Below are 27,298 nucleotides of genomic sequence, written 5' to 3' on the forward strand. Positions count from 1 at the left end.
GAGGGTCAAGACAGAGTACCAGAAACCCTCAGGCCTACTTCAGCAACCCAAGATACCACAGTGGAAATGGGAAGAAATTTCCATGGATTTTGTTACTGGCCTGCCTAGATCCCAGCGTGGGAATGATACTATTTGGGTGATCGTAGATCGACTCACAAAGTCTGCTCATTTCTTGGCTATCAAAGAAACGGATAAGTTCTCTACTTTAGCAGACGTCTACTTGAAGGAAGTTGTTTCGAGGCACGGAGTGCCAACCTCCATTATTTCGGATTGGGATGCACGATTCACTTCAGAACTATGGCAAGCAATGCACAAAGCTTTTGGCTCTCGATTAGACATGAGCACAGCTTATCACCCTCAGACGGATGGGCAGTCTGAGCGCACTATCCAGACTTTAGAAGACATGCTTCAGGCGTGTGTTATCGATTTCGGCAACAGCTGGGAAAAGCATCTCCCTTTAGTGGAATTTTCGTACAACAACAATTACCACACCAGCATACAAGCCGCTCCATTCGAGGCATTGTCAGATCACAGGTCCAGAAATGGTAGTTGATGCTACTAAAAGAATTGCACAAATACGACAACGCATGGCGGCAGCTCGTGATCGCCAGAAAAGCTACGCTGATAAACGCAGAAAACCGCTCGAGTTCCAAGTTGGGGATCGAGTGCTACTCAAAGTCTCACCCTGGAAGGGTGTGGTTCATTTTGGTAAACGAGGCAAGCTCAATCCGCGGTATGTTGGACCGTTCGAAATCACTGAAAGAATAGGCAAGGTAGCCTACAGACTAAACCTACCAGCTGAACTCGGTGCAGTTCACAACGTATTCCACGTGTCGAATCTGAAGAAGTGTCTGTCAGATGAGACCCTCATAGTTCCTTTTAAGGAACTCACTATCGACGAGCGGTTGCAGTTCGTCGAGGAACCAGTTGAAATCACGGACCGGGATGTCAAGGTCCTCAAGAACACTAGAATACCTCTTGTTCGGGTTCGTTGGAACTCCCGTCGTGGCCCAGAGTATACCTGGGAACGAGAAGATCAAATGGAACTCAAGTATCCCCAGTTATTCGAAAACTGTGCAACCACTACTGAGGCTGAAGCTACTACTACAGAATTTCGGGACGAAATTCCAAATCAACGGGGGGATGATGTGACACCCCAGGAAAACCAGTAAACGATACAACTTACCTAGCTTCCTCAGTAACTGCATGCTAAATTTCGGGACGAAATTTCTTTCAAGTTGGGGATAATGTGACAACTCGAGTTTCCGAGATTCCACTTTCGCATTTATTGCACGTTCACTGCTTGTTTAGTATTTACTTGCACAATTGGTTTGCTTTGTAACTGTATACGTTTGGATTTGATAAGGTTTATGAATGATTTGACAAATACTTAAATGTGGTGATGAAACTGTAAATTGTATATCTTGTGCATGTAATATGCGATAGATAATTCTTTAGGGTGCTTAGTGCTAATAGTGAAATTCTAATCATTCTTAACCCTAATCCCTTTCACTAATCATCACCCAAGAATCAAAACACGTACTTTCACATTCTCTAATCCTCTCTGGCAATCATCATCTTCACCATTGGCACAAGCTCTTCATCACTCTTGATTTCCTCTCTTTGTCTAGAATCAATCCGAGGTAATTGTTTAATCATTGTTTGTTGTTAATCGTTGATTGATTGATTCATGTTAAAACCCTAGTTCTTCATATGATATTCTGTGCTTATTGATTTATTCTGATTATTGAGAAATGAATATGATTGTTGTGTAATCATTTGCCTGATGATTAGGATGCATGATATGTTAGAAGTACTGATGGTCAATTTGATTTCTGCATATATGAAATTAGGGTTTTGATCGAAGTCTGCGTGAATGTAACTGTTGCGTTGATAAACTGAGTCTTGGTTTTGATTACTGCATGTTTGCTAGTCCGTAGAATTGTGTCAGGGCTTTGTGAAGTCACAAAGTCCGAGCTTTGTTAATGTAACATGATCTGAGTTTTTGTTATTGTATGAAGTCCGAAGTTTATAAAGGTTTAAGGTCCGAACTTTTGATGTTTGTAATGGTCCGACCTTTTAATGATACTCATGTCCGAGTTTTGTTAAGGGAAGCTTATGTCTGACTTCTTTATACACAAGGTGGAGTCCTACTTTTATTTGATGCAAGGGGTCCGAATTTTAATGGGGGAAGTATGATGTCCGAATTTGTAAGGGGGTGTACCCCTGTCCGAGTTTTAAAAGGGGAGGCCCTTGGTCCGAATTTTTATGCCTTGTACCTGATTGTCTAAGTTTAATGTACGCACGCAAGATCCGACTTTTGTGATGAATTGTCTGAGTGGTTGATTGAATATATGATCTGAATTATAGTGATGTTACATGCCCTCAGTTCTGTTTATACTTGAAAAGACTGAGTATATTATGATGCCAAGTTCAGAAACCTGTATGAGGAACAACATGCTACTATACCCTACCTGTATGTGATTATATGATACTGTACATTACTGAATGATACCGTATGCATGAACAATCTTTATCATATCATTCTGTACACAATGAACGCACATAACACAATTGCTTGGATATCAAAGACTTGTAAACCCTAATTGAGTATAAATACTTACGTCGAGTATGTGCAATGTACCCTAGGTCGTGAGTAACGGACTTAAACATTAATTAACTCTAGAAGCAATAACATACCGAGCAAACCAAGGTGAGTTCACACTCTTACTAAGGCATGGGATTCCCAGGGCTTGGGAATGGGATTGAAGGAATAAGGTTGAATAGATTCGTACTGACACTGTTACTAGACTATCTACCATCGTCCTCGGTTGTGCAGGACAAATACGTAAAACCTACGTATACTTGTACTACTCACTGTCCTCAGGTTGCGAAGGATACTCATGTAAAACCTACGTGAACATATACTCACTACTGCCTCGGTTGTGTCAGGCACTTACGTAAAACCTACGTAAACCCCCGCGTACCCCTGTCCTCGGTTTGTGAAGGACACTTACGTAAATCCTACGTAAACCTTGTATGTACTATTGTTCTCAGGTTAAGAAGAACACTAATGGTTACAAATAGTCTAGTGTATATACAACATGGGAAGCCCCCACCAATAGAACATACTATCGGCCCAGTAGAGCCACATGTTGCAAACGAACTTACTGTTACGCTTTTACTTTCTGTGAACTCGCTCAACTAGTCGTTGATCCTTTGTTACATGCCTTGCAGGTCGTTAGGTACATGGAGCTTGCACAGGGAGGAGCTGGTCGTTGTGGACACGGATCGTGAATGTTTCGTTAAACACTTTATGACATTTCATACTTTATTATGTTGGGTTTTACTTATACGCTTCCGCTAAACAGTGATAACATACTTATATTTTGAACACCTTTCATATTGGTGGTTGAATGGCATTTACTTTTACTTATTAATTACATGTTCAATATGATTGGTGCCTTGATCCTGGTCAGACACGCTCCCAAGCGGTGATACTCCGCAGGTGGATTTTGGGGGTGTGACAGGGAGCTCCAGTGTTATTTGTGAAAAAGAAAGACGGTACCTTCAGGATGTGTATAGATTACCGCGAACTAAACAAGGTGACTGTGAAGAACCGCTATCCTCTTCCAGGTATTGATGACTTGTTCGACCAATTGCAAGGGTCGAGCTACTACTCAAAGATTGATCTGAGGTCAGGTTACCATCAGCTGAGAGTCCGGGATGAGGACGTCTCCAAAACTGCATTCAGAACTCGCTACGGCCACTACGAGTTTCTTGTCATGCCATTCGGGTTAACAAACGCGCCTGCAGTCTTTATGGATCTTATGAACAGAGTGTGCAAACCCTACCTAGACAAGTTTGTCATACTCTTCATCGACGACATCCTGATCTACTCTAAGAGTCAGGAGGAACACGAGCAGCATTTACGACTTATTTTGAAGCTCCTTCGAATAGAACAGTTATACGCTAAGTTTTCGAAATGCGACTTCTGGCTTCGTGAAGTCCACTTTCTAGGCCACGTGGTAAACAAGGACGGGATTCATGTGGATCCATCCAAGGTAGACTCGATCAGGAACTGGCCTGCTGTCACACCCCGACCACGTAGAACATACAGAACGTGGCGGAAACGTCGGGGAGTGTTGTAACAGAATCAATTGTTTCAAATCCATGGTAATTGAAGTTTCGTTTTATTAATCAAACATGAAAGTTTACATTGTTTTAAACAAGAACCAAAGAGTACATAACATAATTTAACTAGTTCTTGTCTTGTTTTAAGTCACTAAGGCACAGGTCCGCCTAAGTATGTCTTGATAAGTCCTATGCATCATCTCCTGAAAACACATGTGAAAATAGGTACGTCAGCATAAAAATGCCTGTGAGATACATTGGTTTTGTGAAAACGAAATTCATGACTTATGTTTGAGAAAATGTTTAGTCATGAACCTCGTATTTTGCTTTGTCTTGTAAATCATTTGAAAAATGGTAAGATCAAATGATATGTATAAATAAGAGAACACTGTATGGTTAAACGGATAACCATGTAAAATGAGTTTGTATAAGATAAGTCGTTTGTAAAACAATGTCTCGTGAAAAGTGTGTTATTTGTATAAAATGTCATATGTCTCAAATTGAAATGATTCAAATAACGCTACAATATGTAATACCATACAAACACTTATATATAGGAAGTACCAGCGGCGTATCCACCATGCTTGTATCATATTACACACGCCTCGTTACTTAATCACTTACTCAAACCAAACCATCAAGATGAAATGCTTAACAATTGTGGAAATGTTTATGTATAGTCAAATGTCTATTGTCAAATGTAAATCATGTCAACGGATACAACTGGTTTACACGGTTCAATGGTTACAAACGGTTCATATAATCGAAGGGTTAAGACGGTTCACATAGTCAAATGGTTACAATGGTTCAAAATGTAGTATAATGTGTTCATATGCTGGATGAGCATATGCAACAGAAATGCAATGTAGGATAATGTACTATGTATGCACCCAAGGGCGTACGTAGCATGGAATGTATTGTAAAGTGATGTACTAAGTATGCACACAATGGGCATAGATAGCATGAAATGTAATGTGGAACAATGTACTAAGTACGCACACAATGGGCATAAATAGCATGAAATGTAATGTGGAACAATGTACTAAGTATGCACACAATGGGCATAAATAGCATGAAACGTAATGTGGAACAATGTACTAAGTACGCACACATTGGGCATAAATAGCAAGAAATGTAATGTGGAACAATGTACTAAGTACGCACACAATGGGCATAAATAGCATGAAATGTAATGTGGAACAATGTACTAAGTACGCACACAATGGGCGTACATAGCATGGAAATGAAATGAAATCATGTACTATAATGTACTAACGAACATAGCAGGTATATGATGTGAAAACCGGAAAGCATGAAAGTAACAAGTAGGCACATGCGTTTCACCCCAAAACAGTTTGGAAAACAGTAAAATAGGGGTTCAATGTACTCACCTGAGATTGCTTTGAAGTTCTTGTATAATAACCAAACAATGCTAGAGATCACGGAATATCAAAAGGCACCTAATAGGTAGCTATAATAATATACCGGACCAAAATCGGAAGGATCGGATAGTATGCGGGTTCGTAAACCAAACGAGTATGGAGACTCGTGTTATATGGTTTAACAAAGCCTACATACTAAAATGAAAGCTAACCTAAGTGCTTGCGACCCATTACAACCCGTTTAGGTAGCTTATGCTACCTTAACGCGTCGTCCGCGTAGAACGCGTTTGGAACGCCTAACATCGCGACCACAAGGTATAACCTCGGAAGGTTACAGCTATGGTCACCTAATGTGTTTGGTCGGATCCTAATGATCGACCAAATGGGTCAGGTTCGAAAGTATAAGCGATGGTTTAGATCGCTTACCTTACGACCCTATATAAGCACTATACTAAAAGTGACGAGCTAAGCATGTTAGGACATGCTTAACTAAGTTTAGAAAACAGGTTTGGCATCAAAACAAACGTCTTTGATGCTCACGAGTAGTTTGGTTATAAAATACGCAAGAATGCGCATTTTGGCCGAAACTACGACTCGTCACTGAGCCTAGATAACGTGGTAATCAGTAGGTATAGTCGCCATGGACTATAACCATCGTGATCACGCTCACGTTATGAAGTTCCAATGAACTTCGTGTTGACCATAGGCTGGTCAATGCAGAAAGTCAACAAAACGTTGACTTTCGGACTCGAAAAGCGAATAAAAGAACGAAAGAACACTTACGAAGGGTCCCCGAAAGCTAAACTTGATCCAGGAGCTCAGGTATGAAGCAATAGCTACAACTTAGAGCTCTTGATCAGTTTTTGTGAGGTTTTACCCAAAGGGGGGGTGTATTTATAGGAAAAGTAAAGCCGTTAGGATCGTTTCTTGAATATCGTGCCACGATCCAAGCCGTACACTTGTCACAAAGTTGTGGTGCCTTATCTTGACCCTTAGCTCCTGAGATTGTGAAAGGACATTGCCCTTTGGAGTGTTTGAAAGGCCAATCTTAGCAAGAAAACAACTTTTCTGTTACTGAAGGGGCCATGCGGCCCACATCAGGATATGCACAAACTCAGGCGGGCCGCCTGGGCATGCCTGATCTGCACATACTTTCAGAAATGGCAGTTTTGGTCCTTGTTGCATGTTTAAGCCATTTCCGACACTTCTAAGGCCCATAAAGCCAACTTTAAGGCCCTAAAATGATGCCTAAACATTGTGGACATGAAACATGCTCAAAAATATGTCGGATGTTGGTTCGTTTGGCCGTACGAATGCGATGTTCGGTTAATTACGATGGAATGCGCATAAGCGCGAAAAACGACCCAAAATGCGCGACGAAAGGATTTTTCTTATGCCAAACACTAAAATAAAATATTTTAGTGCTTACATAAATTTTTGGATGTCCGGATGTATTCAGAACGTAAGTTATGCACGAAAGTGCAAACTTATGCACTTTTTGACACTTTTAGTCCCTGAATGACCCAAAAGTTTATTTTAGCACACCGAACACCTCAAAGCCTATTTCTAAAGTATGGAGAGGATACTTATGGCATGTTTAACTTATGGGCATGTTCTGAAATGTCTGTTTTAGTACGAATCGGCATACTTTCGCAGTTTGTCAAATTTAGTCCCTGTAAGCGAATTAACTTGTTTTTGCCATACCAGAGCCTTCAAAACTTATTTCTAAGTTATGTAAAGGTTATTTAAGGTATGTTAAGTATATGTTGGTGTTCCGGAGTATTTGTCGCATTCAAACTGAGTACGTTTACGCACCAGTTTGCGTATAATTCTCCAGAAAGCGATATAAAGTTTCAAATTGAACAAGAATTGATATGTGCAAAAGATACACATATTTATACAAGACCCCAAGTATGAAATACAATATTTCATCGGCTTGGTATTTGTTTGATGGTCGCAGTGACACAGGTGTCATAGTCTCCCCTACTTTAGGAAATTTCATCCCGAAATTTATTCGTAGGAGTCTATTTGTGACTTTGCCAAATAACCACCAGCGATATGCAAGGCAATATCCTGTCATTTCCTTAACGGTCATTCTTCAGAAACGAAAATGAATAGACGGAGTCATTTTCCTCAACGAGTATTCTTCAGAAATGGAAATGACGGAATAAGCAAACGAATGTTCATTTCCTCAACAAATAAATCTTCAGAAACGAAAATGAACTAACGTAGTCATTTTCAACGGTTGCTTCCTCAGAGTTGGAAATGAAGGATTACACTACAGATATTCATTTCCTCAACGGATAAATCTTCAGAAATGAAAATGAACTAACGGAGTCATTTTCGACGGTTGCTTCATCAGAGTTGGAAATGAAGGATTACACAACGGATATTCATTTCCTCAACGGATAAATCTTCAGAAACAAAAATGAACTAACGGAGTCATTTTCGACGGTTGCTTCATCAGAGTTGGAAATGAATAGGGTTAACTCTAGACACATGACAGAACTTGCTGTGATTTCTGTGCACTAAATTCCATAATTATGTATGCATCCATAATTACGTAATCCCTTGCACAGTCCGCACAGTTTGTTTTGTAATGTTTTGGGGAAGGATATCAAACTTGTGATGAGGGTGACTAGACTTCCATCGGGTCCCTTTAATTAGATCGACAGGGGATCTTCTTAGTTAGGCCACCAAGGAGTCCTTTCAGCTATATCATCACATGATATCCCTAACCATATTTTTGGATCAATCTGTTTAACTAGACCACTCAAGGGGTCTAATTATGAAGTAGTACTTTATAATCCAAGGAACTTAACTGTAACGTAGAAGTCCATTGAGGATTTTTACGTAGTACCTTTGGGTATCCTACTATGAATCCTTTATACGAATGATATGGAAGATTCTACAAGGATTTGGATAACATAATTTGGATCACACAACAACACATAAGGGAACACATAAGCACAAAGTCACATAATTGTTTAACTTGATTATAATTTGTTATTAACTTGTTATTGATTAAATACGGATATGGAAACCAGTCGACGGGCCTCAATGTCCACTGGGATCTATCTGAGAAGATAGGAAGATCTCCCAAAATTCGATTTTTTGATTACAAGGAATCACCATATTCGAATTAAGGTATACAACAATTAAGGACTTATAGGTTATATGAAAAAAAAAAAAAACCCTAATTCTCTCTCTAGCATGGGGAACACGTTCTTCCCTGTAACCTTCAAATTTTCTTCTTGATCTTTGTATAACAGTCTGACTATTGAGGATTGGTTCATCTAGTCTTCAATTCGAACTAGTTAGCAAAGGGATTGAGTTAATTTTTAGGGTTTTGTTTTGTGTTTTCTCGCCGCCCTAGTTCCTGGTGATTGATCTGATCGTATAGTGGTTTGGGTTTGCTTTGCTTGAACCGATTCTACTATATGGTTTCGAAAGATTCTTGGAGTAGGGTTTTGCTAGTTTAGGGTTTTATTGTCCTGATCTTGTTTGTTGTCTTCTGGTTTTCTGGTCTGTCTTCGTGCATGGTTTTCTGAGTTTTCTTGAAGTTAGAGAGTTGTCTTCTGTAGCATGGATGAACGTAAAAAAGATGGGGTGAGTAACCAAGATGATCGTGGTAAGTCGTCGATGCAGTTCAAGGGTATTTCTACCCGTGGAGTTGGTAGTGATGGTAATATGGTTCTGCCGAGAAGGGGTATTGTCATCAATGAACCTAAGCCGATTAATGTTATTGATGAATTAACCAAGGTTACGTTTCCGGTTCTGTTGGAAAAGCCGGTGAACCAAGGTCCGGATTGTGGTTTTTCGAATACAATAAAGGATGGGCAAGATGGGGTCAAAGAGGTTAATGCGGATAATGGCAGCTCTTCGAAAGCTAAATCATATGCTGATTCGTTACTTACTAACAAGAATGTTAAGCTGAATTTTCGTGCTCTTGCTAGTGATAGTATCCATGAGGGGTGTGATGTCGTTCTTCCAAGGGAATCTGTGCGGGTAGTTCAAAACAAAATGGCTAATACCCTATATGGTTATTTTCTGGGTGATCGGGTAGCTTATCCGGTTGTCGATTATTTTGTACGTAATAACTGGAAGAAGTATGGTGTCCAGAAATCTATGATGAATGCTAACGGGTTTTTTTTCTTCAAGTTCTCGGATGAGGCAGGTATGCTAAATGCTTTGAAAGATGGCCCATGGATTATTCGGTCGCAACCTCTTTTTCTAGACATTTGGAGCCCGACTTCAAAATTGGAAAAAAAGGAAGTAAAGAAAGTGCAGATTTGGGTTAAAATTCATGATGTTCTGATTGCGGCTTATACGGAGGATGGTCTAAGTATGATTGCAACTACAATTGGGGAGCCGAAAGTCTTGGATTCTTATACGTCGTCGATGTGTACGGATATGTGGGGATGGAGTAGTTATGCAAGAGCGTTAATAGAAGTCTCGGCTGAGAAGAGCTTAAGGGAGAACATTACGTTAGCGATTCCTGAACCGGAGGGGGAGGGTTTTGTTAAGGAGTCGATGTCGGTTAAGTATGAATGGTCCCCGTTGAGATGCGGCCATTGTTGTGTTTTTGGGCATTCTAATGAAACGTGTCCTAACCAACCTAAACAGCAGGGTAATATCCGTAATGCTACTAGGGCTGGTAAGAAACCAGTGATCGATGATGAGGGTTATATGGGTGTTCATGGTAAGAAGGTTGCTAAGAAGACTGGTTTCCCGGTCAATAAGCCGAAACCAAAGTTTGAATATCGGCCTGTTGCTTCTAAGAAGAATCATGTGTCGGGTAATGGGTCGTCTGAGCCTAAGTTTCAATCGGCTAATCCGTTTGATGTTCTAAATGATCCTAGTGTTAATGAGGAAGAGGCGGGTAATAATTCGGGTGAGGTTCCTGTAGATGAGGAGGAGAATGAGGTGGAGGATGGTTTTGTTGATGGGGACGGGTATGAGCTCGATGATTTCCTGCGGCAAGGAACTTTTAAAAGTACTAATAGTAAAGGGGCAAGCACTCCTTCGTCTTCGGTTAATAATGGTTAGTATTGCTTCGTGGAACGTAAGGGGTTTGAACCGCCCCATTAAGCAAGCTGAGGTTCGTCAAGTTATTAAGGATGTTAATTTAAGCTTATGTGCTGTTCTTGAGTCTCACATTGATCCGAGTAATCTTTCTAAAATTTGTAAGGCGGTCTTTCGGTCGTGGAGTTGGACGTCTAATGGGGCTCTTTGTAATAAAGGTACCAGAATTATCGTTGGTTGGAATCCGTTAGTGTTTGATGTTATGGTGCTTTTTCAGTCGGATCAGGTTATGCATTTGCAGCTGTTTTTTAAACATGAGAAAAAAATGTTGTTTTGTTCGATTATATATGCTGCAAACTATTATATCTCTCGTAGGGAGTTATGGAACCATCTCGTTTTGCATAAGGCGCTTGTCCGTAATGATCCGTGGGTTATGCTAGGTGACTTTAATTCAGCTTTGTACCTTGAAGATAAATCTATGGGGTGTTCTTCGATTTCGGCTAGCATGAGAGACTTTCAAACGTGTGTTAATGATATTGAGATGCTGGATCTGAATCAGTCGGGTTTACATTTTACGTGGAGTCAAAAGCCAAAGAAGGGAATTGGTTTAATGAAAAAGATAGATAGAGTCATGGGGAATTCTCAGTTTGTAACCCAATTCCCGAATGCTGTGGCTGTCTTCTGCCCAGCTCGGTTATCGGATCATAGTCCGAGTATTCTCAAAATTCCGGTTGTTGGGAAAGTTAAACACAAGTCGTTCAAGTTTGCTAATTTTCTTGTTCACAAACCAGATTTTTTAGTCATTGTGAAGCGTATTTGGGATACGGATATTAGAGGGGTGTATCAATTCTCGGTCGTGAAAAAACTTCGGATGCTAAAGTCTCCTCTTCGAGTATTACTCTTTCAGCAAGGTAATTTGCACAAAAAAGTTCAAGAATTACGTGAGAAACTTGATCAGATTCAGCGAGAGCTCGATAGTAATCCGGCTAGTTTGATTATTCGAGAGGAAGAAACTTCTACTCGTCGTTCTTATCAGGAAGCTTTATTGGATGAAGAGCGGTTCTTGAAACAGAAATCCAAGGTGGATTGGTTGGCGGTTGGAGATATGAATTCAGCTTTCTTCCACTCGTCCCTTAAAAATAAAGTTCATTATAGTCGTATCAATGTTATTCAGGACGCTAATGGGAAGGTGTATGAGGATGAGCTTGTCCAGTTTGCGTTTGTTAATCATTACGAGAACTTTTTGGGTCACAAAGGTGACATTTCGCTCAGTCCGGCTCCAGATTTATTTACAAACAAGCTGAATATTGATGTTTCGGGTCATATGGTGCGTCCGGTTACGCCTGATGAGGTTAAAGGGCGATGTTCTCGATTGGGTCAGACAAAGCTCCGGGCCCTGATGGTTTTACTACTGGTTTTTTTAAAGGTGCATGGCCTACTATTGGTAGTGAAGTTTCGAATGCTGTGATTGATTTCTTTATGACAGGTAAGCTTCTTAGGGAATTGAACCACACGATTCTTGTTCTTCTTCCCAAGACGTCTTCCCCGTCAGTGGTTACGGACTATCGTCCGGTTGCTTGTTGCAATGTATTGTACAAATGCATTAGCAAGATTGTAGCTGATAGAATAAAAGTGGGTTTGAATGATATTGTTAGTGTCAACCAATCAGCTTTTGTGCCAGGCAGGAGGATATCGGACAATGTTTTACTTACACAAGAGTTGATGCATAACTATCATTGTAATGTTGGCCCTCCGAAATGTGCTTTCAAAGTGGATATTCAGAAGGCGTATGACACTGTCGATTGGAACTTTCTGAAGGGTATTTTGTTTGGTTTCGGTTTTCATCCTACAATGGTTCATTGGATTATGTTGTGTGTTTCCACTACAACGTATTCGGTGTGTGTTAATGGCGAGGTTCATGGTTTCTTTAAGGGTAGCAGGGGATTAAGGCAAGGTGATCCGGTCTCTCCTTATTTATTTACTCTCGTCATGGAAGTTCTTACGGCCATTTTACAGCATACGGTTAGGATTGACAATTCGTTTAAATTTCATAATAAATGCGAACGTCAACAGATTATCAACCTATGTTTCGCTGATGATTTGTTTATCTTCGCGAAGGGTGAGATTGCTTCAGCTAGATGTATTATGAAGGCTCTGGATTCGTTTACTAAAATGTCGGGTTTGTTGGCTAGTGTTCAGAAAAGTACTGTCTTTTTCTCGAATGTGCCATCTTATGTGAAATCTGCTATTCTGAATATTATGCCTTTTAAGGAGGGTTCGTTGCCTGTGAAATACTTGGGAGTGCCCCTTATTTCCTCCCGGTTGCTTCATAAAGATTGTTTTCTGTTAGTAGAGAAGCTAGAAAAACGTATTTTGCATTGGCGCAATAAGCTTCTGTCTTCTGCAGGCAGATTGCAACTTATAATTTCTGTCTTATCTTCCATGCATATTTGCTGGTCTTCTGTGTTTATTTTTCCGAACCGGGAGATTCAAAAGCTGGAGGCTTTGATGCGGAATTTTTTATGGTCTCGTGATAGTGCGTTTCAAAAAGGCCGGTCCAAAGTTTCGTGGAAAACGGTGTATGTTCCTAAGTTTGAGGGTGGTTTAGGTATTCGTCGGATCAGTGATGTTAATTTAGCCCTGATGACAACTCATATTTGGAGTATTCTTTCGAGGCGTCAGTCCGTGTGGGTTGAGTGGGTTCACTCTTACAGGTTGAGAGGTAAGAGTTTTTGGGTTTGTAAAATTCCGTCTAGCTGCTGCTGGTCTTGGAGAAAGCTTCTTCAGCTCCGGCCGATTGTTAGGAAGTTTTTTTGGTCTGATATTGGGAATGGTTCGGCTACTTCAGCTTGGCACGATAATTGGAGTGAGATAGGGCCGCTGGATCAGTATCTTTCTCCCCGAATGATTGCTAACGCGGGATTTAATATGGAGTTAAAGGTGTCTGATGTCAATTCCGATAATTCTTGGAGCTGGCCGGTTGCGTGGCGGGATTTGTACCCGGTTCTTATTCAGCTTGATAGTGTGTCTTTGCAACCGAATAAGTCTGATAAAGTCTTGTGGCGTCAAGGAGATCACAAACATGTGTTTTCGTCGTCTAGAGCTTGGGAGTCGGTTCGGTATCATGCTGAGGAGGTGGATTGGTGCCGTATTGTGTGGTTTGGTCAGTGTATTCCGCGACATGCTTTTCTTTTATGGCTTATCATGAGAAGGAAACTGCTTACTCAAGATAAGATTTTGAGCTGGGATTTCTCGCGCAGGAAAAATATGAATATGGTGTGCTGTTTGTTATGCTATGCTAATCATGACTCTCATAGTCACTTGTTTTTTGAATGCAAATTCTCGACGCAAGTGTGGCTGCTGGTTAGACAAAAAGCGGGTATGGATTCGGTGCATGCTAAATGGGATGATATTGTTAACTGGTTACTTGATCGGTCCAATTCAAAATTGGCGTCTGTTTACGTCGCTAAGCTGATTGTGGCGGCTACGGCTTACTACATTTGGCAGGAGCGAAATGCTAGATTATTCAGGAACCAGGTGAGGCCTCCGGAATCTCTAAGTGATATTATTATTCAACAAGTGCGGTACAAGCTGATTGGAGCGAAGTTGAAAAAGTGTGAAAATGTTCGTAGGCTTTTAAGGGCTTGGGATATTGAAGGCTCAGTTTTGCACGATGATGGTGGCTGATTTTCTTTTGTAATTTTGTTCCAAGGTTGAGTCTAGGTAGGTAGCCTAGTGGTCGTCCGTTTGCTGGTTGTCGTTTGTTTTGTTTGTTTCTGGTTTTCTCTTTCATAGGGCATGTCCTATGTTTGAACTAGTGTAGGCTCTCTACACTACTTGTGTTTTTTTGGTTGTGAATATATAGAATCACCGGGGTAACCCTTTACCCAAAAAAAAAACAATTAAGGACTTACGGGAAATCCTTAGGTACCCTATTAAGGATTTATAGTGGTACTTTGGGTATTCGTCACATGTTGTAACTTGCGCCTTGTACTTCGTTTTTCTTAGAAGAAACGGGTACTTAGGAATTTCGTGGAAGACGCAAGAGATCATAGAATGGGAGAATTTTGGGGGTAATTTGTTCTTCAAGGAATACGGTTCCTTGATTGTCGGTATTGTAAGGGATATGTTGTTTATACATGCAACCACAGAAATACATTGCAATGTAAATAAAAGATTTATTTATAAACAACGATAACAACTGTTTCTTGGACCTTGACAACAAAAAGAAAATAATACATAAGACGTGATTATTTCTAAACGATGTTGTCTTCTAGTCAGTCAGATGCTCATCCCTGTGCTGGATTTGCATTAGCAAGCTTTGGGCAATTTCTTCGGAAATGACCCATCTCGCCACAGTTGAAACAAGAGCCTGGTAGAAAACAACCTTGAGCAGGATTGTTGCCACCTTGGTTTGGCGCAGCTGCAGCTGGGCAGACTCTTGCTGTGTGGCCTATAAGTCCACAAGTTTGGCATTTGCGGCACTGTACATTGGCGTGATGATGGAGGCTACATTGGCTGCACAAGGGTGCAGTTCCATTGTATGGTTTTCTAGCAGGGGGTTGAGCTGGTTGGTTGGGGACGGCTTGACCATTGTGAGCGACCACGGCGAAGTTCTGAGAAGCCTTTCGCTTCTTTGACTTCTTAGGGGATTCAGTCTGTTCATCCATGGTCTTTGATTCCTCGATTGGGTTCGATTCCCCAACCGGTTTCTTGTCACCTTTTCGGAAAAGTTTACCTTTCCTGATCTTTGATTCAGTCAAGGTTGCAGATAGCTCAATGGCCTGTCTAACTATAGTAGGGTTGCTACCAGTCACAATGTCTTGTATTGAGTCAGGGAGGCCATCAATGTACTTTTCGATTGCCTTATCCAAAGGTGTAACCATATTCGGGCATAACAAACTTAAAACCTCATAACGATCCGTGTAGGCTCGATGCTCACCGCTAACTTGCTTAAGATCGTCGAACTCCGTTTCCAAGGCCCTGATCTCGTGACGAGGACAAAATTCCTTCATCATCAGAGCTCGAAGCTCTTGCCATGTTTGAGCCAGTGCCACATCGGCACCCCTATCTCTCATCACACCATTCCACCATGTCAAAGCTCGCTTCTCAAAGATGCTAGATGCGAATTCTACCTTTCGCTCGTTTGGACATTGAACATGTCTGAAGGTGCTCTCTAAACTCTCGAACCATTGCAGAAGTGCAGTCGCTCCTTGAGACCCAGAAAACTTTGATGGCTTATCCGAGTTGAACGTCTTGAAGTTGTAGGGGGCATTATTATTGTTGTTGGCTTGGTTCCATTGAGCAAAGAGGTTTGGGAATTGAGCAGCCATTTGCTGCGCAATAATCTCTGCCAGTTCGGCAGTCGCTATCTGGTTTTCGCGTCGAGGAGGCATTCTAAAAGAGAAACAAGAAAGAAAACAAATGAAATGGCATTGGGTAAGAATAAGATGTTACAATTACCGACCATAATCATGGTTGATGGTCATTTGTTTGAACCACGAAGCAAACAAACAACACCAAGGCTGAATCAAGGCAAATAGATCCTCATAGTGTATCGCGAAGACATGCTCACCTATAAGTGGACACTAGGGGTGTGCATGGGTCGGTTTTGACCAAAAACCATAACCATAACCGCGATGTCGGTTATTGGATAACCATAACCATAACCGATCGATTATGGTGGTTATGGTTATTCGGTTTTGATGGTTATAGCGGGTCGGTTATGGGTGGTTAACCGTGTATTTAGCTTAGCTAAAAATAGATTAATTTTTTTAACATGGAATAAATTGTTATTGTATATTTGTATATATTAGTATATTACGTAGTACTAAAAAATACATATAATCTATAATATTAATACCAATTATTATCGAATATTCAAATAAAGTGATATGATACATTCCATAAATTAAAATAAACATTCAGTCAAAACCACAAATGATATGAAAAACCAATAAGTATTAAAAATTTTCAGTAAAAAACATCAAATATTAAAAATATAGTGAAATGTCCTAAATCCTACAAAGATTTATTACATGTCGGTTCGGTTATGGTGGGAATAGAAAAAATGATAACCATAACCGACCCGCTACATTCGGTTTTCAAAAAAAACCATTAACCAACCCACCGGTTTTTTATTTGGTTCGGTTTTTTCGGTTCGGTTTTGTCGGTTAATTCGGTTATGATTCGGTTAATTCGGTTTTTTGCACACCCCTAGTGGACACTCACCCCAAGAGTTCCCAGGTAAGAGTGACTGGTCCGATTATGTGGATTTGTACGAACACTCTAGCCTTAGACAGAAAACCCAGAGTACAGGCATTCACTCTTCCAGTTTGCACGTGTTCACACTATTTAGGACCCAAAACTTTGACGAGAGTTTTGAAAATTCAAAGGGGTTCAAAACCTTATAACAGAGGGTTCAAAACCTAGTAATCAATCATCCTAGAACAGATGATTAGTTTTCAAAGCGGTTTTGAAATTTATGTTCTTGTTGTGGTCGTCGCCTAAGGATAGGTGACGGTATTGTTTTATGACTAAACGCAAGTAAACTCGCGTTAGGGTCCTAGGAAGGTTATAGACTAGGTTAAAGCATTACTAATAACCTAATTCCCTATAACCATTGGCTCTGATACCAACTTTTCTGTCACACCCCGACCACGTAGAACAAACAGAACGTGGCGGAAACGTCGGGGAGTGTTGTAGCAGAATCAATTGTTTCAAATCCATGGCAATTGAGGTTTCGTTTTATTAATCAAACATGAAAGTTTACATTGTTTTAAACAAGAACCAAAGAGTACATAACATAATTTAACTAGTTCTTGTCTTGTTTTAAGTCACTAAGGCACAGGTCCGCCTAAGTATGTCTTCATAAGTCCTATGCATCATCTCCTGAAAACACATGTGAAAATAGGTACGTCAGCATAAAAATGCCTGTGAGATACATTGGTTTTGTGAAAACGGAATTCATGACTTATGTTTGAGAAAATGTTTAGTCATGAACCTCGTATTTTGCTTTGTCTTGTAAATCATTTGAAAAATGGTAAGATCAAATGATATGTATAAATAAGAGAACACTGTATGGTTAAACGGATAACCATGTAAAATGAGTTTGTATAAGATAAGTCGTTTGTAAAACAATGTCTCGTGAAAAGTGTGTTATTTGTAAAAATGTCATATGTCTCAAATTGAAATGATTCAAATAACGCTATGATATGTAATACCATACAAACACTTATATATAGGAAGTACCAGCGGCGTATCCACCATGCTTGTATCGTATTACACACGCCTCGTTACTTAATCACTTACTCAAACCAAACCATCAAGATGAAATGTTTAACAATTGTGGAAATGTTTATGTATAGTCAAATGTCTATTGTCAAATGTAAATCATGTCAACGGATACAACTGGTTTACACGGTTCAATGGTTACAAACGGTTCATATAATCGAAGGGTTAAGACGGTTCACATAGTCAAATGGTTACAATGGTTCAAAATGTAGTATAATGTGTTCATATGCTGGATGAGCATATGCAACAGAAATGCAATGTAGGATAATGTACTACGTATGCACCCAATGGGTGTACGTAGCATGGAATGTATTGTAAAGTGATGTACTAAGTATGCACACAATGGGCATAGATAGCATGAAATGTAATGTGGAACAACGTACTAAGTACGCACACAATGGGCATAAATAGCATGAAATGTAATGTGGAACAATGTACTAAGTACGCACACAATGGGGATAAATAGCATGAAACGTAATGTGGAACAATGTACTAAGTACGCACACAATGGGCATAAATAGCATGAAATGTAATGTGGAACAATGTACTAAGTACGCACACAATGGGCGTACATAGCATGGAAATGAAATGAAATCATGTACTATAATGTACTAACGAACATAGCAGGTATATGATGTGAAAACCGGAAAGCATGAAAGTAACAAGTAGGCACATGCGTTTCAACCCAAAACAGTTTGGAAAACAGTAAAAGAGGGGTTCAATGTACTCACCTGTTGCTTTGAAGTTCTTGTATAATAACCAAACAATGCTAGAGATCACGGAATATCAAACGGCACCTAATAGGTAAGCTATATTAATATACCGGACCAAAATCGGAAGGATCGGATAGTATGCGGGTTCGTAAACCAAACGAGTATGGAGACTCGTGTAATATGGTTTAACAAAGCCTACATACTAAAATGAAACCTAACCTAAGTGCTTGCGACCCATTACGACCCGTTTAGGTAGCTTATGTTACCTTAACGCGTCGTCCGCGTAGAACGCGTTTGGAACGCCTAACATCGCGACCACAAGGTATAACCTTGGAAGGTTACAGCTATGGTCACCTAATGTGTTTGGTCGGATCCTAATGATCGACCAAATGGGTCGGGTTCGAAAGTATAAGCGATGGTTTAGATCGCTTACCTTACGACCCTATATAAGCACTATACTAAAAGTGACGATCTAAGCATGTTAGGACATGCTTAACTAAGTTTAGAAAACAGGTTTAGCATCAAAACAAACGTCTTTGATGCTCACGAGTAGTTTGGTTACAAAATACGCAAGAATGCGCATTTTGGCCGAAACTACGACTCGTCACTGAGCCTAGATAACGTGGTAATCAGTAGGTATAGTCGCCATGGACTATAACCATCGTGATCACGCTCACGTTATGAAGTTCCAATGAACTTCGTGTTGACCATAGGCTGGTCAACGCAGAAAGTCAACAAAACGTTGACTTTCAGACTCGAAAAGCGAATAAAAGAACGAAAGAACACTTACGAAGGGTCCCCGAAAGCTAAACTTGATCCAGGAGCTCAGGTATGAAGCAATAGCAACAACTTAGAGCTCTTGATCAGTTTTTGTGAGGTTTTACCCAAAAGGGGGGGTGTATTTATAAGAAAAGTAAAGCCGTTAGGATCGTTTCTTGAATATCGTGCCACGATCCAAGCCGTACACTTGTCACAAAGTTTTGGTGCCTTATCTTGACCCTTAGCTCCTGAGATTGTGAAAGGGCATTGCCCTTTGGAGTGTTTGAAAGGCCAATCTTAGCAAGAAAACAACTTTTCTGTTACTGAAGGGGCCATGCGGCCCGCATCAGGATATGCACAAACTCAGGCGGGCCGCCTGGGCATGCCTGATCTGCACATATTTTCAGAAATGGCAGTTTTGGTCCCTGTTGCATGTTTAAGCCATTTCTGACACTTCTAAGGCCCATAAAGCCAACTTTAAGGCCCTAAAATGATGCCTAAACATTGTGGACATGAAACATGCTCAAAAATATGTCGGATGTTGGTTCGTTTGGCCGTACGAATGCGATGTTCGGTTAATTACGACGGAATGCGCATAAGCGCGAAAAAACGATCCAAAATGCGCGACGAAAGGATTTTTCTTATGCCAAACACTAAAATAAAATATTTTAGTGCTTACATAAATTTTTGGATGTCCGGATGTATTCAGAACGTAAGTTATGTGCGAAAGTGCAAACTTATGCACTTTTTGACACTTTTAGTCCATGAATGACCCAAAAGTTTATTTTAGCACACCGAACACCTCAAAGCCTAATTCAACACTTAATGGTTTAGACCACACATAGGGCTCTGGGCGAAAACGGCGACCAAGAAACCCTAGGAGAATTATTTCAATCCTGGTCTCAATTGATCTTCGGTTAGTGTCTACGAATCAGATTTCTACTTGTTCACAGGCGCTAATCAATCAAAATCATATTAGGGTTTCGTCAGATCTGTTATCTGTTTGAAGGCCGATAATCTGAATTAGGGTTTCTGTCGGCAACAAGTCATCAGGTTTTCAAACGGGGGGTGGCTGATTACGGTTTTGCGGCTGAGTAATCATTGTTTCTGATTGTTGTCGGATTATTTTGGTGATTGTGGCTGCTATGGTTATTCGTATTGACTGGTTTGGTGTCATGTTCTTGTGCGAATTCAATTAGGATTTCGAATGAGTCATTTAAAATCGGATGGGTTGTTTCCTCCGGTTGATCGTGGTAAACCTCCTGTTCATGGCAGCAGACCCACATACTCGTTTGAAACTTTGGCCAGCCGGGTTATTGATGTAGACGGTAATACTTGGTTACCCCGTCGGGGAATACTTCAGTCGGCTCAATCTGAACCCTGTAAGGTTAACTTAATTGATGAATTGGAAAGGGTTTCAGTTCCAATCGATGCTGAAAACTTGCGGCCAACCAGTAGGGTTCCTGATAGGGAAGTGACAAGCTCAGTTGCTGCATCGGCTGGTCAAGGGAACGTAAAAAGCTCAACGGTTCCGGTATCATTTGCTAATGTAGTTAACAACACTCAGGAGAAGGTGAAGGTGAATTTTAGGGAGATGGAGTCTACCGAGACTGTGGATGGAGCTGATGTTGTAATTCCATTGTCTTCGGTTAAACAAGTCACGGATAGGTATGCAAATACACTCTATGGGTATTTTTTGGGTAAACGGTTAGCGTTTCCGGTGGTTGATTATTTTGCTAAGAACAACTGGGTTAAGTATGGTCTGGCGAGATTGATGATGAATGCGAATGGATTCTTTTTCTTTAAGTTCAACACTAAGGAAGGGATGGACAAGATGTTAGAGGATGGGCCATGGTTGATTAGGAATGTTCCGATTATTTTGAAGGAGTGGTCGGCCTCTATCAAACTGGAGAAAGAGGATATTAAAGCTATTCCAGTGTGGGTTAAGATGCATGATGTGTCGTTAGCGGCATATACTGAGGATGGTCTTAGTTTGGTTGCTTCTAAGATAGGGGTGCCTAAGATGTTGGATTCGTATACTGCCACGATGTGTGCTGAATCCTGGGGAAGAAGTAGTTATGCTAGAGCTCTAATTGAAGTGCAGGCGGGGGCTGACCTAAAAAGAAGTGTTACTGTTGCAGTTCCATCTTTAGATGGTAATGGCTATTCTAAGGTGGAAGTCAAAATTGAATATGAATGGGAGCCTTTAAGGTGTTCTTCTTGCTGTGTTTTTGGTCATGATGATAATTCGTGTCCTAAGAACCCTCAGGTAAACATGGGTGGGGATACTGAGAAGCAGAAAAATGATGACTTTCAGGTCGTAGGAGCCAAAAAGAAAAAACCTAATAATCAAGGGCTTCATATGAAAAACCAGAAGCCAAAGGTAGTTTACAGGCCAGTTGTCAACCCTAAACCTAAATCGTCCTCAAAGAGTCCGATGCAGAATCAGGTTTCAACATCTAACCCGTTTGATATTCTGAAGGATGATAATGGTAATCAGGGAGGTACCACTGTGGGTCGAGTGGAGAAGAAACCGTCGGGTGACAGGCAGGAATCGGATGAGGAGGTGGTTGAAGAAGTCTACACTGAAACTAGTAAATTTATGACATCGGGTACTCATCCTTTCTCTTCGAAAGCAGGGGCAAGCACCTCTTCTACCAAGGTCTCTAATGGATAGGCTGTCTGCTTTTCGTCTGAAGGGGCTGCTATTTTGTGGCTACTTTATCTTTGATGATGGTGGTTGAGGTTTATGTTTTGTGTGTTGCATTGTTTTGTCTACTAGATGTCATGATGTATAGTAGACTAGGTTATGGGGTGTGATAGGTATTTGGTTTTTGTTTGTTTTACATATATGGGGCATGTCCTGTATATGAACTAGTGTGGAACACATCTTCACTACTTGTACTTATTTGCGGTTGCATTTTAATAGATTCACCGGGGTAACCCTTTACCCAAAAAATGGGTTGCAAGGCCATTAACATGTGACACGACATAGGAAGCAACCAAACCTTAGGCATTTTCTAGTTGGCATATTCTAAGACACAAAAGCACTGCTTGGTACTCGTTCTCACCAAGAGTGAGGCTGCCCGACACCCGTTAGATCTAACCTTTTGTTATGCGGTCTAGGTATATTGTTGATTAATGGTGCTTATGGTACCCTATTCGTGACACGATTTCTCGTATCATGTATCATTTCTCGCATCATTTCTTGGTACTAGTTTTCACCAAGATTGCTTCTTGTTTTTGTACACATCATACCATTTTGTAAACATTGAAATATTTGTAACATGTATTTCACCCCCGAAGTTATAAATGTCACACCCCCAAAATCCACACGCGGAGTACCACCGCTTGGAGGCGTGACATGACCAGGATCAAGCCACCAATCATATCGAACATTTAAATAATAAGAAGTAATAATAAGTGCAAACCAATCATTCAATACGATAGGTATTGTAAGGGATATGTTGTTTATACATGCAACCACAGAAATATATTGCAATGTAAATAAAAGATTTATTTATAAACAACGATAACAACTGTTTCTTGGACCTTGACAACAAAAAGAAAATAATACATAAGACGTGATTATTTCTAAACGATGTTGTCTTCTAGTCAGTCAGATGCTCATCCCTGTGCTGGATTTGCATTAGCAAGCTTTGGGCAATTTCTTCGGAAATGACCCATCTCGCCACAGTTGAAACAAGAGCCTGGTAGAAAACAACCTTGAGCAGGATTGTTGCCAGCTTGGTTTGGCGCAGCTGCAGCTGGGCAGACTCTTGCTGTGTGGCCTATAAGTCCACAAGTTTGGCATTTGCGGCACTGTACATTGGCGTGATGATGGAGGCTACATTGGCTGCACAAGGGTGCAGTTCCATTGTATGGTTTTCTAGCAGGGGGTTGAGCTGGTTGGTTGGGGACGGCTTGACCATTGTGAGCGACCACGGCGAAGTTCTGAGAAGCCTTTCGCTTCTTTGACTTCTTAGGGGATTCAGTCTGTTCATCCATGGTCTTTGATTCCTCGATTGGGTTCGATTCCCCAACCGGTTTCTTGTCACCTTTTCGGAAAAGTTTACCTTTCCTGATCTTTGATTCAGTCAAGGTTGCAGATAGCTCAATGGCCTGTCTAACTATAGTAGGGTTGCTACCAGTCACAATGTCTTGTATTGAATCAGGGAGGCCATCAATGTACTTTTCGATTGCCTTATCCAAAGGTGTAACCATATTCGGGCATAACAAACTTAACTCCTCATAACGATCCGTGTAGGCTCGATGCTCACCGCTAACTTGCTTAAGATCGTCGAACTCCGTTTCCAAGGCCCTGATCTCGTGACAAGGACAAAATTCCTTCATCATCAGAGCTCGAAGCTCTTGCCATGTTTGAGCCAGTGCCACATCGGCACCCCTATCTCTCATCACACCATTCCACCATGTCAAAGCTCGCTTCTCAAAGATGCTAGATGCGAATTCTACCTTTCGCTCGTTTGGACATTGAACATGTCTGAAGGTGCTCTCTAAACTCTCGAACCATTGCAGAAGTGCAGTCGCTCCTTGAGACCCAAAAAACTTTGATGGCTTATCCGAGTTGAACGTCTTGAAGTTGTAGGGGGCATTATTATTGTTGTTGGCTTGGTTCCATTGAGCAAAGAGGTTTGGGAATTGAGCAGCCATTTGCTGCGCAATAATCTCTGCCAGTTTTTTTTTGGGTAAAGGGTTACCCCGGTGATTCTATATATTCACAACCAAAAAACTCAAGTAGTGTAGAGAGTCTACACTAGTTCAATCATGAGACACACCTCATGAAAGTGAAACCAAAAACCAAACCAAAACACAACAACCAAAAAAAGGAAACGACAACTAGACTAAAATCTAGAAAAAGACCAACCAAACACAACTAATCAGCCCCCATCGTCGCCTTTGTCATCCGCATGGATCTCCCATTCTTCAAGAATCCTTCGCACCCTCACGGTATCCTTCAACTTTGCTCCCATCAATTTGTATCGCACTGTTTTGATAATAACATCACTAACCGTCTCAGGAGGTCTCAATTGATTTTTAAACAACCTAGCATTCCTCTCTTGCCAAATGTTATATGCAGTAGCCGCAACGAGAAGCTTAGCAACATAAGTATCAGCCCTCTTATGATGGACACGAGCACTAAGCCAGTGAACAATCTCCGACCATTTCGGGCTGACCGAACTCATCCCCCCCCCCCCCGATCCCAAATTTGCGTCCACACCTGCGAAGAGTACTTGCATTCAAAGAACAGGTGTGGGTGGGAATCAAAATTCTCAAAGGACATTAAGCAACACATCATATTCATGTTTTTCCTACGAGACATATCCCATTGTAGAATTTTATCCTGCGTAAGGAGCTTACGTTTCATAATCAACCATGTGACAACCCGTATTCCCAAGGTTAGCGTTGCTTAAATTCCACAACCTTTGACGTGTGTCCTTATATTTAATTACTTTTATTTATTTCACGATCATGCAAGACTTAGTAGGTTACACGTGTGTTTCCTTAGGTGCTATGTGTGTAAGTTATTATACGTGAAACCGTCAAATGTGTCTTATGTACCCGACTACTTAGGTCATGTATTTGTATGTGCATAGTAAAATAAGATTATGAAGTGGGCTTCATTAATTACAACTGGGCCGGATCATACCTTTGAAACCCGAATGTGCCCCCTCATAACACAAGTCTGGCCCAGCTTCTTTTATAGATAACCCAAGGAATGGGCTGGTAATGTTTGGGGTTCCGCCCACTTGTTTAAGGTATTAGCACTATATGTTATGTGACTTGTACGTAACCTCCCTACAACGCACACAATCATGTTATAACAAACCCTACCCCTTCCCCGATTGGCGACGGCAGGCACATTTCCCCCTCTCTTCATCGTAGTCCCTTGTATTGAGCACCCACTATTCCGGTTAGTGGACTATTTGTACTCTCGTTTATTTGTGTTGCCTTGATATATGCAAAAGTGTGATTATGAGAATATATGTGATGTTATACATGTGCCGCCACTTTACAGTGATGATAATCGAAATTGTTTAAAAAAAAATATATATTACATGACCATAGGTTGGTCCAATAAACTTTTGAGGTGGTTTAGAAATGTCAGCCAACATGTTTTCTTTGAATTTGCTTGTGGTCTTTTTATTTCGGATCAACAGAATTATAATAGGCTGGGGTTTGGTCGAATAGCAACATGAAATCACTATGCGCTTGTCGGCCATTGTTGATTAGATTAATGATGATGATGTTCATTGAGTGAATGAAATGATTAGCCCACTAACCGATTGTAATATGTGTGTGTATTGGCATCCATGTGATTATACTTTGACATGCTCAATTCAGATCTATTATCTTATTATCTTGGTATGTGGAATAATTATATTGGTTAGGGGGTTGGTCCAATCACAAGTGTTGGTTACTATATGGCCGACCATGTGGGGGGGGGGGGTTAGATTGAATTTCATGTGATAAATGAATATACATACTTGGCGGCTAGCAACATGGGGGTGTAGAGTTCAAGGACAAAAGTTAGTAAGTGGCAGGAAGGCATGTGAGTTGGGCGGCCATAAATTCCGATTGGTGGGATGGGTGGCCCAATGAGGGCCATTGGCTGATTTTAACGGCCCAATAGGGTGCCAACCGGGTTACTTCCTTGATGTAAATTGTGCTAAATGATTTTGTAAATAAGGATTCTTGTATGAGTTTTGACAAAGAATAGATACTCACTGGAATGGTCCTGAAATTATGATAGGTAGATTTTTTTGTTTAAAATGGACGAATGATTATATGCTTAATCTTGCATGTGGGTATTTTAATGATTTATGATTATTTAATGAGTAGATGATGTTAAGTAGAATAGAGTTTTTAAATGCCTTAATATGTGCCATAATGATTGATTGTGATTTAGGATGAATAATATGAAAGATAGTAAACAGGAAATGTTTGTGTGATTTAAAAGCACAGATAATAATCTGTGCACTAGTTGTTGATTCTCGTCGCACACTTTTAAAGACGTACAATCCTTACAATAGTTGATACTTGTACACTACCTGATGAATGCGTGTTAGATACGTGTAGCTATTACGTGATTTCTTGTATACCATCCTAACAAGTGGTAACCATAATAGGGTGTGGTTGACCAACTTAGGACAAACGCTTTATCTACCGAGCAAAGCAAAGGTGAGTTCACACAGCCAAGGCATGGGGTTCCCAGGGTGGGAATGGGATTTGATTATTTACTGGTACTTGTCTATACTGGAACGTAGTGATGTGATTTGATGAACTATGGTACATACTCCACTGTTAGAACTACTACTAGACTAGTAACACTTATTGAACTGATCTTCGCACACCTGCCAAGGGTTGGCCGCGATATTATGACTGACTTCGCACACCTGCCTTTGGAAGGCCGCGAACTGTAATTTGCTAATCTTCGCACACCTGCCTGGTAGGCCGCGATACAGATAAACCTAGTCTAGAATACTCGGGATGAACATCCCCCTAATATCTTCGCATACCTGCCTGGGAGGCCGCGATGGAAACTAATACGATACATGACATAACGAACGAACATACTACTACTCACACTATACTATTACTGAACAGTTAACTGTGAACTCGCTCAACTAGTTGTTGACTCTCTGCTGCATGCCTTGCAGGACATTAGGTACATATGGAGCTTGCACAGGGAGGAGCAGGTCGTTGTGGAGCTTGGATCGTGGATGTTATGTTACACTTACAACACTTGAAGTATTTACATACATTGGATTCTCATTGTTACGCTTCCGCTACTTAAACTATGTTTTGTTGGAACATCAATCGTATTGAATGATTGGTTTACATTTATTATACTTGACATTAATTACTTGTTCGATATGATTGGTGGCTTGATCCTGGTCAGTCACGCTCCCAAGCGGTGATACTCCGCAGGTGGATTTTGGGGGTGTGACAAACCACATCATGAAAGCGTGC

At 40.7% G+C, this 27,298-nt stretch overlaps 1 protein-coding gene across 1 annotated transcript; it reads left to right on the forward strand.

The window, feature by feature from the left end:
• The first annotated feature begins 9,101 nt into the window (after positions 1-9,101).
• Positions 9,102-14,228, forward strand: LOC110875793. The gene is made up of 3 exons (XM_022123993.1): positions 9,102-10,471; positions 10,587-11,917; positions 12,028-14,228. The coding sequence occupies exons 1-3, from the start codon at positions 9,102-9,104 to the stop codon at positions 14,226-14,228; spliced, it is 4,902 nt and encodes a 1,633-aa protein (XP_021979685.1).
• The last annotated feature ends 13,070 nt before the right edge of the window (positions 14,229-27,298 follow it).

The sequence above is a fragment of the Helianthus annuus genome, chromosome 9 (assembly GCF_002127325.2).
Source record: "Helianthus annuus cultivar XRQ/B chromosome 9, HanXRQr2.0-SUNRISE, whole genome shotgun sequence".
Classification (NCBI taxonomy): domain Eukaryota; kingdom Viridiplantae; phylum Streptophyta; class Magnoliopsida; order Asterales; family Asteraceae; genus Helianthus; species Helianthus annuus.

Excerpts from the sequence above, each read along its gene's own strand:
- LOC110875793 (XM_022123993.1), top strand. The coding sequence starts at position 9,102 with ATGGATGAACGTAAAAAAGATGGGGTGAGTAACCAAGATGATCGTGGT. Across the intron at positions 10,472-10,586 it reads GGTTTTGTTGATGGGGACGG|GGGTTTGAACCGCCCCATTA; the intron begins GTATGAGCTCGA and ends GTGGAACGTAAG. Across the intron at positions 11,918-12,027 it reads AGGGCGATGTTCTCGATTGG|GTAAGCTTCTTAGGGAATTG; the intron begins GTCAGACAAAGC and ends TCTTTATGACAG.